The following is a 13211-nucleotide window of genomic DNA, read 5'->3' as shown; positions in this document are numbered from 1 at the left end:
GATATATTTACATTTATTTATTATGATTGTAATTAATAATACAATAAAGTCTGTTTATCGCACCCAAAAACATTACATAACATTAAAATGATCAACTTTAAAAAAAAAAATGGACCAACCCAACTTTATTACCATCATTGGCGTAATCCGGTAGCATAACTGTGATTCCCGCCCATTTCTATCGCGACACGATTAACGTGAGGAGGTTACTCCGAGGTCTAAACTAAACAGTCGTTCTCCCATTTCACGGCTGCTGCCCCCTCATAACCAGCGGGCCCACCGTGGCTTGCTTCTCAAGTCCATCTGTTTGTGGGTGAAAATACATCAGTGTGTGCGTGTGACTTGTGTGAGCCCCAAAATCCGCCACAGCATAAAGTATGGGTGGCCTGCAGTCACAATCGTAAAAAGGGACGTGTTGGAGGCTGGCTGAGTGCGGCTTTCAGGGTTTTGGGGGATACACGAGGCAGTAAGAAAGCAATCGGGGTGGTATGGGAGTGTTGGGGACATTTAAATTGCGCCACAACTTAGAGCTACTTTTAGCTGGTCTAAAAATGTGTCTACTCTCTGAAATCAAATTGGATGGATGATGTGAAGGCTGCAGAAGCTTTAATACAATGTAAATAAGCCACTCCCCTTTCTAATCTCCGTTGCGCCTTCATGTCATTCTCACTGTTTGTCTTCCGTGCGTGCATGCGAGTGTGTGTGCATGCAAAAGGAGGGCGTGATTTTGACCGAGGTCAACGTGAATGTGAAAAGAAGTAGCGAGTGGGGACAGGAGAGACATTACGTGTTGCTGCACGCATGTGCTCATACACCGCAAGCCTTTGTCGTTAGCCATTTTGTACGACAAGCTAGCCTCTGTGGCTAAATATAGCATTTAAGTCATAACTGGCATGCTTATGTCATCTAGCCTCAATATTATTTTCCCAAACATTATATAAATACTAGGGCTTGACTTTTCTTTAGTTATTTTTTTTAATTTCCCAACAAATTCCAAATGGGAACATGTTAAACTCAAACATCCACCGATGCACGATGAGGTGTTAAAGTGGCATATCTGTGTCATGTTTTTACTCGTATGCGTGTGCCTGCACACACACACACGCGTGCACACACACTAAGTCAATGAAGTCTCTCTGTCTGTCAAGCCAAAGAACTGTCAACGCCTAGCAATCAAAAAGTGTATTTCGCATTACGTTGTCGATAATTTGACATATCAGCAAGGACGACACGTAAGATTAATCCCTCCGTGCAGACAGGAGTCATTATTTGTCCAATCCGTTGAGGCTTCTCTGTTAATTGAGCGCATTCTTCAAAGCTGGTTTTATGTTTTAATTAAATAAGAGTGTACTTCAACAAGCAACACCGGGAAGAGGTTTGATAGGTAACAGTAAAAACGACTAAGCTTGTTCATTAAACTTTTAACGATTAAGCGATTGAATTTAAACGATTTTAATTTGTGACCGGTTCAAGCAAAAAATACAGCCAAAAACTGCTATAAAAATTTAGTGCGGCTCTAGATTACAATTTTTTTCTGATCGCTGCCAAATTGCAAAAATTAATTAACTGATTTTTAGGAGTAGTATGTCATAGCTGTTACATTTTTGGTATGGTTGCAGGTTTTTTTTTCCCCCAACTTGTGTTAACCTCATTCTGCTTCTATTATTTAATCAGAAAAAGAATCCATCAAAAATTACAATTGAGTTCATTTAGCTGGCATTTGTGCGTTAATCTGTTTTTTTGTATGGCCGAGCAGGGCAAAGAAGCTAGAGGGGGGAAAAAAAAAGTCGAGTAAGACATGTAGGTGTTTGCTTTGAAGGCGAAGAATGTTAATGGACCTTGAAACCACCTGAAAATCGAGGAGGATTTAAGTGTCATCTTTTTAAAAGGAATTCTTTTGCGTGCTGACTTGCAGGTGTCAGCTCCACGAATATTTCTGGGCGCCGTGCGTGCGCGCGCAAACAATGTCTCATTTGTGTCGTTTGCGTGCGCCCGCCTCCTAATCTGGCCCTTAAAGACATCTGTCAGTGGCAATCATCGTTGTTTTGTCATGCTTGGTAGCCGAGCAGCCCGAGGCCCGCCGTGCCTACGTCGGCCCGCGTCGCCTCCGTCGGCGTCACGGGACGGCGGCTTCGGGTGGAAACGTCTCGACTGAAAGAATGAAAGTATCCTCACAATGAAAATGGATTTCTTTAGTGTCACGTTTTTTGTTACCTAGCGAGATCGCAAGAAAGGAAAAGCAAATTCCTTTTCGGTTACAACATCTTGTCATGCTTTTCTTTTCACTCTTTGTTGCTAGGCAACATGATGCTAAAGTTGGGGAGCCACCATTAAATTATTATGCTCAGTCAGAGTAAGAATTATTCCCTCCATACTTCCTGTACATGTCATTTTGAATATTGAGAAATGGGTCAAAGGTGAAACCTTAAGATTTTTGAGCAAATTCAAATAATTTCATTTCACTTGTGCTGCGCATTGAATTTAACATTAGTACACGCATGTCGAGGCTATACGTTGTGCATGTCTGGGAGTGAGGTTGGGGGAATTCACGGTTTGGACAAACTTGTTTGGCCCGCTCTGACAGGTTAAGCTTAATCGTATGGATGTTTGCGTCGATGGGCGGGTAAACACGTGCTCGCCGACCGTGTCTATACCTACCGCACGGTGGGAGCGGCAGGGTTGGGTGAAGGTCACCAAGAAGGTGCAGTACCATGCAGCCAACATGGGAAAAAAATGTCATAAGCAACTGACAAACCGCGAGGAATTTAACGCTGTCTATATTTACGAAGCTAATGTTTGTTGTCTCCCGCAGCACCCGTACCCGTCTGAAGAGCAAAAGAAGCAGCTAGCCCAAGACACGGGCCTCACTATCTTACAAGTAAACAACTGGTAAGTCCACATTATAATTTCTCATTCTTCTCATGCATAGGTGGGGAATTTGCACCCTATAGACACACAAGCAATAAAACCTGATAAATGCAAGCTATGGAAATAATGTTGCTCAAGTGATGCTATTAATACATGGCCTCGTTATAATCTCTGGCAATTGAGTCAGCTGAGCTATGGAGGTGACTTTTTGGGTGAGGCTAGCCGCTAAGCTAACGAGGTCTACTGGTGTATTGCTTTTTGCTTTTAAATCATCGTAGTACAGCTAATGAAGCTAACTAAATGGTTACAGTGCTCGTATTGGTCAATTGTTTTTTGAATGGTTGTGATGGGGAATAGCGAGCGAGTCAACATTAAAGGGACAGTGTTGCTTTTGAATGCTGTTGATTTGGATGAAGCTAGGCGCTCATTTCACGACATTATGAACACCTTTCCGATCCATAGTTTTGTTATAGCTTTACCCGATATTCTATTAATACATCACGAATGTGAGGTCTACTTAAACTAGCAAACTTCACCACGATGTGGAAACAGTTTCCCTAAAATGTAAAAAAAAAACGGTTATGTGCATCCTTTCCTAGCAAGCACGTTGCACACACACACATGCACAGTCTTTGTAATATTATTATGTGTTAGCAATTGGGATGTTCCAGTTATCGCTTAAGTCAGAGTCTCTTTGTGTATCAACACATGTATTGACTGCAATCTATTTAAGGGAGATCTTAAGCTACCCCTGCAGCCCCCACACCCACAAGCCCCCCCCATCACCCCCCCTCCTCCCTTTTGCCCGCCCTTGCCATCCCAAAAAGCCTTACCAAGCTCCGCCACCGGTGCCCCCACACAAAAAGCGCCAGCCGCCCCCTCCCCGGTCGGTACACGGCGGGATTAAGGTGGCGGTGGCCGGGCCAGTGAGGCCTTTGTAGACGGCTTAGCACATAACTGGGGGTGGTGGATTAAATAAAATGATCACAGAAGCAAAGAAATGATACAGGAATTACTTATCAAAATACTAGCCTCGGTTTTATCTGCAGCTTAATTTGGTTCCGAACATTCTCAGGGTGATGTTCAGATTAATTGAAGTGACAGGCTCCTTTCAGCGTGCCGGGAAGGTATTTGCACGGATTTCAGGTCTTACACAAACTTAATTATATGGAACCCCATTTTATCATTCTAATTCCGTGTAGCGGGAGGTTCTATTTACAAATGACAAGTCTGTGCCTTTTATTCGCAGCTTTCCTTAATATATTTATCAAAGCGGGGTTCATTTACAAAGTGCTCTATCTGCCGGGTACAGGCGGGCCCACATTAACGAAGCTTTTAGGTTTATCAGACGCGCGGGCCGACGAGCCACCCGAGGGTCAATTGATTTTTTTTTTCCCCCTTTTTGCTTCTCCGATTCATTTTTTTTTCCTCTTCGTCTCATTTTTCTTGGATCACAATGAGAAACATGCCTGCAGAATTAGCCTGGTTTGTCAGCCTTATCTATCACACCTCCCCCCACCCCAGCCTCCCTCCCATTCCGCCCTCCCTCACCCTTCCGCTTTATTCTCCCTCCGAGCCGAGCTACTTAAATTGGCCACGGGAACCGCCGTTATCAGACTTTAATGCACCCTACAGTGTGGATAGCATTTCAATTACACCGGTAAGCAAAGATTAGCCGCCTGTTTTCATGGCTCGCGCCAGCCGTCTTCGGGAACCGTCGCCACGCGCGCCTCACCTACGGGAGCAGAAAATTGAGTCGCCTCGCCTGTGTCATGGTGATTAATACAGCGGGAATGGGCAAAGCAGACTTTGGAAAATGGTGCCTTTTCCCTTATGAGCGGCGCTGCTGCTGTTTGACGAAATTTCCATTTGGGAAAATATTTTGGAATATATCTATTTTTTAGTTTCACCGACTATTAGAATTTTCTTACTGTGACATCATATGCTAAATCTAACACAAAAGCCAATAAAAACACAACTAAAACAAAGCATTTAAAAATTAATAAAAACTATTAACTAAAACTAACCAAAACTAGCTGAAGTTAAAAAACAACAAAACATAAATGTCATTTTGTCAAAAAAGCCACGCACACAAATGCAGTTGGTAGCCTGAAAATAGCAATGTTAGCTTTGTTAGCACTGAAACCAAAAATGGCGGACCGCGGTGCAATATTGAAAAAGATCGCAGATGCTCTTTTGATTTTTAAGGAAGAACTGTTTTGTATTCCAAACATTCCGTAGCCATCAAATAAATTCATTTGCCCTCCTTTGGTTTCTCTAGCTACGCCGAGATATCCCGCCCGGCAAATGACGCAGCGTCGCTGTTCGAAATTCTTGTTAAAAATAAAAGCTCTTCAAATTCCTGGCTAGGCTTTCACATTGTTTGGCTTGCCTTTGATGCACGGCCGCTGCCAACCTGACGGGCCAAAGACAGATAGAGACCAAAAAGATAGACGACGGTGGCAGTTTGAACGGGGGGGACGTTGGGCTGTATGACCGCCGTCTTGGGTTTCCAATGCTTCCCCCCCATGGGGGAAAAGGATGTGCTGAATCGGGCCTTTGTCCTCCGCCACAATTGCGGTCGGGCGGCGGCACAAAGCTGCCCTGTTTCTATCCCGTCAAACTGTCCTCCTTTTTCTACCTGCTGCTCACCTGCACCCGCCCAAATAAACCGCTTGAAACCCTTTCGTCGGGCTAATATTGTCACTATCTCCAGTTTGCATCATTAGCTAACACATCCGGCTACTGCTAATAAAGAAAAGAGCAAAAGGTTAAAGTCCACGATTCTGCTGCTGCTAGATTATGCTTTTAATGCTAGCTGATGTTTGCCTAGTTTGCCCTTAGTTACCTCTGCCATGGGGATTTTTGAAAATTTACACTTGTCATTTGCTGCCTATTTTAGTAAATATATTTTCATATTTCTATTTTATATCCCTGTTTTATTTGCATTTTTCTCTTCATGTTTGATTTTTATATATTTTATTAGTGTTATTTTATTTTGTATTTTGTAGTGTTTAGATTATATATACTATATAGTTTTATTATATTATATAGTTATTTTTTATTTTTTTAGGACATTTTATACATATTTGACATATTTTCCATATTTGATCATTTTGGATTGTCGAGCCCTGGCGGAGATCTGGCACAAATTGGAAGACAACCAGGCGAAGCTTCTCCCATCTCCCGTGGCTTCGGCGAGTCCTCATTTGAAGCTAAATGGGGCCTGACCAAACCCTCGGCATAGGAGCCAGCACGACACCTCGCCTTTATTTACCGGCGCGATGGCATAAACACACACATGAGATGACGGCGGGAGAAAGGCGGCGAAAAGAAAGGCAGGAAATGCTCTGCTCATTATTCCCTCGTCTTTGCAGCCACTTCTTGGCGTATATGATGACGGACCGCTGTGCCAATGGCGCACTAATAACAATAAAGAGGGCACTAAGCCACACTCTATTTTTATTCCTCTGGCTCGTCTCTACAGCCCAGGGGGGAATAGACACACACACACACGACAAAGAGAGAGAGAAGCTCTAATTAGCGGCAGAAAGGAATACAATGAGTGAGTTATTAAGACACAGGGGCGGCGCTCGGCCAACCTTTGCCCCGTGTCGCAGCGCAGGTCACATGATAAGGGAAGGATATCCGCCAGACGACGGCGCCAGACGGCCTGTGACCATCGATGATGTGAAATAGCTTAAATATCTGCGGCCGTTCGCACCACCGAGGGCAAAGTACACTGATTATTGTTATAGGGTATTATTATTACGACTCTCGTCGTTGATTCCGGCTTAGATACACCGAGGGTGAAATTGAAGGTCAACGTTCAATTCCAGCGCTTGTTTGCTGTGTGAAGAAAAAAAAAATCACAACAAAGTGTTCCTCTCACTTGTCTCCGGCCAGTAAGCAATGTCAGACCGCTGACTTTTATGTTTGTTTTTTTATGATCGGTTCGGTTTTGGCGGGCAACGAAAAGTCATATTGTCCAAATGCATCGTTAAATGGCGAGCTGATCATTTTTCCCAAATTCTTTGAAGATGTTGAAGCCTCCTGAGCGTTCCGCGACATCCTACTTTTCCCCGTTTTCATTCGTCTTTACTTTGACCCAGATGGAAATGTCGGTGACTTTTCTTGGCTGCAACCTGGGACTTGAGTTGGTGGCCATGTTGCACCCCTGGCTTTCTAAATATAGCGTCAGAGTATGTGCGATTGGCGAGGAGCGTGAGGGGGGGGGGGGGGGGGGGGCTGGAGTCTGCGGCGATGCCAACACAGGCATCGCGATTCCTCTCATTTAGGAAGCGCTAATTGGCAGTTAATTAGCTGAATTGACTCTGTTGTCAGATCCCAAGTGTCAACCACCCCCGTCCCTCCCCCAACCCAACCACCTACCCGCTAAATTCATTTGATCCGGCTGTTTCCTCCGTGTACAAATAATAATCGCATCTGGAATAGGGCGGCAGAACGCTCATTTCCGCTATTGGCGGATTGCGACGCGAGCAAACGGTTGTTTTTTTTTTATTGACTTGAGCAGTTCATGCTGTTCTTATTTCAATCGGTGGCTATTAATTAGCTCATGCTAACATGCTAATGTGTGTTTAATTGTAGCCACTCCCACTTTATCGTATGGATGGATGGATGGATGGATGGATGGATGGATGGATGGATGGATGGATGGATGGATGGATGGATGCGTTAGTCTGTGGAGTAGCTGCAACTGAAAGAAGGCAAAGCATTAGAAAGAGAAGAGGAGCAACGGGTGCGGGTGAGGGAAGCGAGCTTTCTTTGTACTTCCCAGCACCTTTCGACTCTTTTATACCTCACCAGCTTGGTTTTATCGGCGGGGTCGATTAATAACAAGAGCTGGCGCGTTTGAAATAAAGTCGAGGCGCGTTTTGCGCGTGGGCGAGACTCCCTTTTTGTTTTTTAATTCTTAGACGGATCATTTCTGTAGCAGTGGGGAGGAGAGGTCGACAAGTGTGGGAGAGAGAAAAGTAGGTTCATTTCTTTCATTTGCAGAAAGAGAGGTGATAAAAGGTGGAGGCGAGGAAAAGTCAGTGGGTGGGGCTGACCACCGTTTACGCCACACTGGAATTTTGTCAACATACGTTATTCTTCAACAGCCCTTAAACGTGAGGAAGTGAAAGTGTACGATGATGGTTTTCCCCCCTTTATGAACACGCGGGCAGGCATCGTAATCCTTCCCCAATCCTCCCCGTGCCCCGAGGCCATCTGTGAGCAGAATAGCAATTTTATGACTTTGTCATTAAAGCAATTTCACAGCCGTATTGTTTGTTAATGAGGCCGCCGCAAACGAGGCGAGATGTCACTCAATGGATGCTTCAACCTTCGTCATCTTCTTTTGTTGCTTAAGGTCCACCTCGGCCCCTCCCCCAGCCACCTCCTGCAGGCCCGCCTCATAAAAGGGCAAACTGCTAAAAGATCAAATTCAAAGTCTTTCCAGTTGAGTCTCGTGTTCAGGAGCTTCCGTTTGCCTTTGGCTCTCGTTGGGACAATCGGGAGAGGTTTTTTTCAAGCAAGCTTGAGGGCACTGGTGGAGCTCGGATTCGTCTCCCTGGGGAGGGTTAAGGATATTTCAGGGGGTCCACTACATAACAAAAAAAAGTCAGAAAACGCTGATAAAGATTCTGTATGTTTCCGTGTGGAAATGTTGAAAAACAAAATCCAGGAATAAAATACCCCAAAGTCAATTATCTGATCCAAACACATTATTTTGTTTGGGGGGGCAGTGCCCCTGCAGCCCCCCCTTCTAGCTTTGCCAGTGCTTGAGAGTGGCATTTACAAATGGCGTTTTCAAAAGTCCACTAATGGAATGTTTCCTTACTAATTTGCATCGCCAACTCTGACTGACTGTAGATATTCTGATGGAGTAGATTTGGAACAATTAGTTATATCTATTGAATGAGATAGCCATGGGAATTACGTGCATGCGTGTGTGTGGAAGGTTGAGGGTGTGGGGGACTGAAAGGGATAAAGGTGACCAGGTGTAACAGAATGGCCTTGAGGGTGTGTGTGTGTGTGTGTGTGTGTGTGTGTGTGTGTGTGTGTGTGTGTGTGTGTGTGTGTGTGTGTGTGTGTGTGTGCATGTGTGTGCGCATGTGGACAGGATCTTGCCGCTCAGGCTGAGCTCTTTAAACTCTGTGAACCTCAAGCAGGTATGTTCTCTTTGTTGAGGCATGCTCCTTGTTTTTGCCTTCACCTCGCTGCTGCTTCACATTTTGCATTCCATCCTAAAGCCCCCTCGCTTTTTTTTTTGTGTGTATATACCGTGAAAAAAAGCTTTAAAACGTCAAAACAACAGTCAAACTTTTCTTTCAAGATAAGTCATTGTGATGGTGCGTGTTTGTAAACATGTTGTTGCTGTTAAGGTGTGAAAAGAAGCTAACCGCTATAAAAACAAATAAAACCAACTCTCCACCTTGATGTTGATTCCCCTCTTGTCGGTGGAGAGTCCCAATAGTTGGGGGAAATTGGTGTTAAATGCCAACATATAAGAGATAAGTGCAAAATTACAATTTACATGAAAGTAATTTTGCCAAAAAAGGACTATTTGTAGGTGCAATGGCCACCTGTCCCAATACTTAGTATGTCCATGTCAAAATGTAAACTCTATACACTGCTCCACAAATTAGGTCATTGGTGTTCTGGGGTTTCATCCCACTTCACTTGCCTTTTGTGTAGTGACACTTGAGCGTAGGTTGTCTTGTTGTTGTTTTTGGCGCGTGACGCAGATATTTATTTGGCTTTTATTATTGCCAGTGTCACATCAGAAAAAAGGACCACAGGGGATGGAAAAGAGGTGGTTGGTTTGTGATTTGCAGCTCTGGGGGTCCGCCATTCACGTCAGTGTCCCTGTGGCCAGTTCCAGCACCACAAACAGCCGCTATTTATAACTCCCCACTGCCTGCCTTCATAGCCCTGCTTGTGTGTCTGTGTGCTTCTGAATATATGTCAAAGCAATTATGTGCAATTGAAGCTCTTATTAATTTTGCAAAAGCGGGGGAACACAGCGGGGGCCGGACGGTCGCTACTACTATGCGGCATCATGGAAACTTCCAGGGTGGAAAAACCCGTTCACACGCCACTAACACAATTATGAAGAAATAGGTGAGGGGGGAGGAGGGGGGAGGAGAAGGGGGAGGGGGGAAGCATACTGTACTCCCTTGTGTTATGTGTTACATCCCGCAGTGTAAGTGTCGCTTAAAAATTTGGCATTCTCACAGTTAAAAATTTGTAAAAATTCAAAAAGGGTCCAAATAAAAAAAGTCTGAATACACGATATAGGTATTTCATTTCATGAATGAGATTGTAAAATTACTGTACATACAGAAAAAAATGTAACATGAGCTGAAAAATATCCAAATATTAGGCCGATGAGACTGCAAAAATGATTGAAATATTTTAAGAAAAATATATTGGTATAGAGAATAAAATCCTATTATGCATAAAAAAAATCGATTTTACAAAACTTTAAAGCTGTACTTTTCATGTACAAGGATTAAAAATCTAAAAAATGATTGGACATTTTCTAAATTATAACTTATCAACAAAAAGTACCGCCATACCTCATAATCACAAATCTTTAGTGTTGGTACTTCTGAAGCAGCTATTGAAGACGTTTCAAGTTTTTGCCGTAATACCGTTTCAGTATCGGTATTGAGGTATTTAAAATGTTATTCTCCTCCATTACGTGACATTAAATTCCAGGCCCTGTAAAATGGAATAAGAGCGGCGTCTGATCCCCAGCAAAAAGCAAGTCGGTCGTCCTTATTTCCCCGCCGAGTCTGCACGGCACTCAATTTGGGTGGAAATATCACGCCTCTATCATGTCATTATCGGCTCCCTCTGCTAATCCACAAAGCCGCCCTGTTTGATATATAACGGGAAAAAAAAAAAGGGAGGAGGAGGGGTGTCGGGTCACAGAGTCGCACAATCTCGCACTCGATTACCAGACACTCGACGCAGGGAGAGAAGAATGAAAGGCAGCGGCAGAAGCATCAGACAAAGACGAGGAGGAGGAGGAAATTGAAGATGCAGACTGAGAAATCAAAGTTGCTTGATAGCACTGAGAGGTGAAAGGAGGCTACAGTAGTGAAGCCTCCTTAAGGAGCGCTACAAGCACCAATCGGGGGGGTTGAAGTGGTTGGCTAATGATGTCCCTCAGTGGGTCAGATTGGTTTGGGGTTCCTGGCAAGCTTAATTTTTTTTTATAAATAGGAAATTACAGCGAAGAACAATAATGGGAATATATTTGGGGAGGAGCTGGTTTTGAGATTTAGCCTCTCCTCCTTGTTGAAAGGTGTCAGGTCGGCCATGTTGGCTTTGCTACTATAGGCCGCCTTTCATACAGGTGTGTTGATGCCTCAGGGAGGCTTAGATGTGGCGCTCCTTCCTTTTCTTTTCACCTTGTCTGTAAAGAAGACATCTGCTAAAGAGCAACACGGAGGGACATGTCAAATGACAAGTGCCGCATTTGTCACTGTGGCCAGAAATGACTAAAGTAAACGCACATGCTAATGTTAGCTTATGGTTTTGCTCCATTTTTAGAGAGTCGACTTGATTCCCCTCTTCTTGAATAAAATGTCTTCTTCTGAGAAGTGAATAAGGAAAGTCCTTCTTCTCCAGATTCATGTGACATTTGAAGATACTATGTGGCCAGAAATTACAATAATAAACTTTTATCCTTAGCTTCCCCCTTTAGCCACAGTATATACTCTCTTGCTGCCCACAGTTTCCTCTATTTTTTTTCCTTTCAGAAGGAGACCGTCTCTACATTATCTCTACTGGTTACTAATTTCTTGAAGATACACAGTTAGAAATCACATGCTAACCTTATCTTAGCCTGATTTTGTGCCTCAGCTGTGGATGCTCATCTACTTTTTGAGCATCTCGTTCTGACCGTTCTGATAATTTGCCAAACATAGTGAATACAGATTTCCGTCAGATCATTACAATGTGAAGCGGACCTTGACTTTTACATTGAAGCCGTCAGCAGAAAAGCTTTGCGGCTGTCAGAAAAGTGCACGGCGAGTGAGCAAAGCGTGCTGCAGTGCTATTGATTTATTTTAATTAGCTACTCGTTAAATCCTGCCAGTTTGCACCGCAAATACGTTTAATTCTTCCACCCCAATTTCACAACTCCCCAGTTTTATTTTGGGGCGGGGGGGGGCAATGCACGGCCGAAGGGATGCGAGTTGCAAAGCGGTGCTGCGGGGGTTCCACGAAAGGCCAATAAGCGCAGTAATAAAAAGGGGGGGCGGGGGCAAACAGGTCAGTGAAAGTCCATGGAGGAGAAGTGAAACAGTCCCTCTTTTGAGAGGCGCACAAAAGAGTATGGAAGGAGGGAGAGAAAGAGTGAGGAGAGGTATGTAAACACAGCAGTTGCCCCAAAAGCGGGCCCTCACCCTCAACCTCAACCTCCATCTAGAAAAAAATAAAAAAAATTCAGCAGCCTTCTCGCTCTGCTCCACATCTGTCGCAAATCAAACACGGCGGCGGTGAGGTCATGTTCAGCCTGCCTTCCAGCCCGACAAAAGGTGGGAGCGCAAAAACATCCCCATCTTAATTCCCCCCGTGGCCATTTGTCACATTTGCGGCGATACCGTTTGATGAATCAGCTGATAGCGTTAAGTCGGGCCTGACGGCGCTGATTCAATCAGCGTTGTTGTCATTACAGCAGATCGGCGGTGGATGTTCAGAAGGCCGAGACCGTCCCGCTGCAGGCCCGCTCTGTAATGACTGTTTGCTTACACAAATCCAATCAGAAACCTCCATTATATCTTCCCACGAAAACCTTTTGTTTTTGTGTCCTTCATTGTCGCCACGGCAACCAGGAGGCGGCGGTCTAAGTCGGAGGGGCCACCCGAGGACCTCCCTCCATCTTTTATCAATCGCCAGTCGAGCCAATTGAGCTTATCGAGGTCGGCGCTGATAACGCTGTTAATGGTGTGTGCTTAGATGGACGCCGCTCCTCAATCCTCCACGAGGGGGGACCTGCGACTCCGGGTTTGACCCGCGGCTCGGACCGCGGGGACCGTCAATTCCCTCTTTAGGGCTGTCCTGTGCCGTACATTGTGGACCACAGCAGTGTGTCCTCAGCTCAGCCAGAACCAAAAGTCCGCCTTTTATTATCTACATCTGGCGGTGGAGCTTATTATTGCCTGCCTCTGCTCAGTGTTAGAGCACACACACACACATGAACACGCACACACACAGCATGGGAACTCCATGCTGTCTTCAAACAAATAATTAAAGGCAAGGTTAGGGGTCACGTGGAGGTCATTCCTCGGGATACGCAGCAGAATGTGTACATTCTCCCCGGG

The 13211-nt window shown here is 44.7% G+C and overlaps 1 protein-coding gene across 9 annotated transcripts in view; it reads left to right on the top strand.

Moving 5' to 3' along the window:
• The window catches only part of meis2a (Meis homeobox 2a), a 63594-nt gene that overhangs the window by 41411 nt on the left and 8972 nt on the right, over positions 1-13211 (top strand). For all 9 annotated transcript variants that reach the window (XM_061301337.1, XM_061301335.1, XM_061301334.1 and 6 more), the window contains exon 9: positions 2813-2889. In XM_061301337.1, coding sequence (XP_061157321.1) covers positions 2813-2889 — 77 coding nt within the window. The remainder of the gene's footprint in view (positions 1-2812; positions 2890-13211) is intronic.

This window comes from Syngnathus typhle, linkage group LG16 (genome assembly GCF_033458585.1).
Source record: "Syngnathus typhle isolate RoL2023-S1 ecotype Sweden linkage group LG16, RoL_Styp_1.0, whole genome shotgun sequence".
Taxonomy (NCBI): Eukaryota; Metazoa; Chordata; class Actinopteri; order Syngnathiformes; family Syngnathidae; genus Syngnathus; species Syngnathus typhle.
The sequence above is the reverse complement of the archived record's forward strand: the minus strand, read 5'-3'. Positions and strand labels throughout refer to the sequence as shown.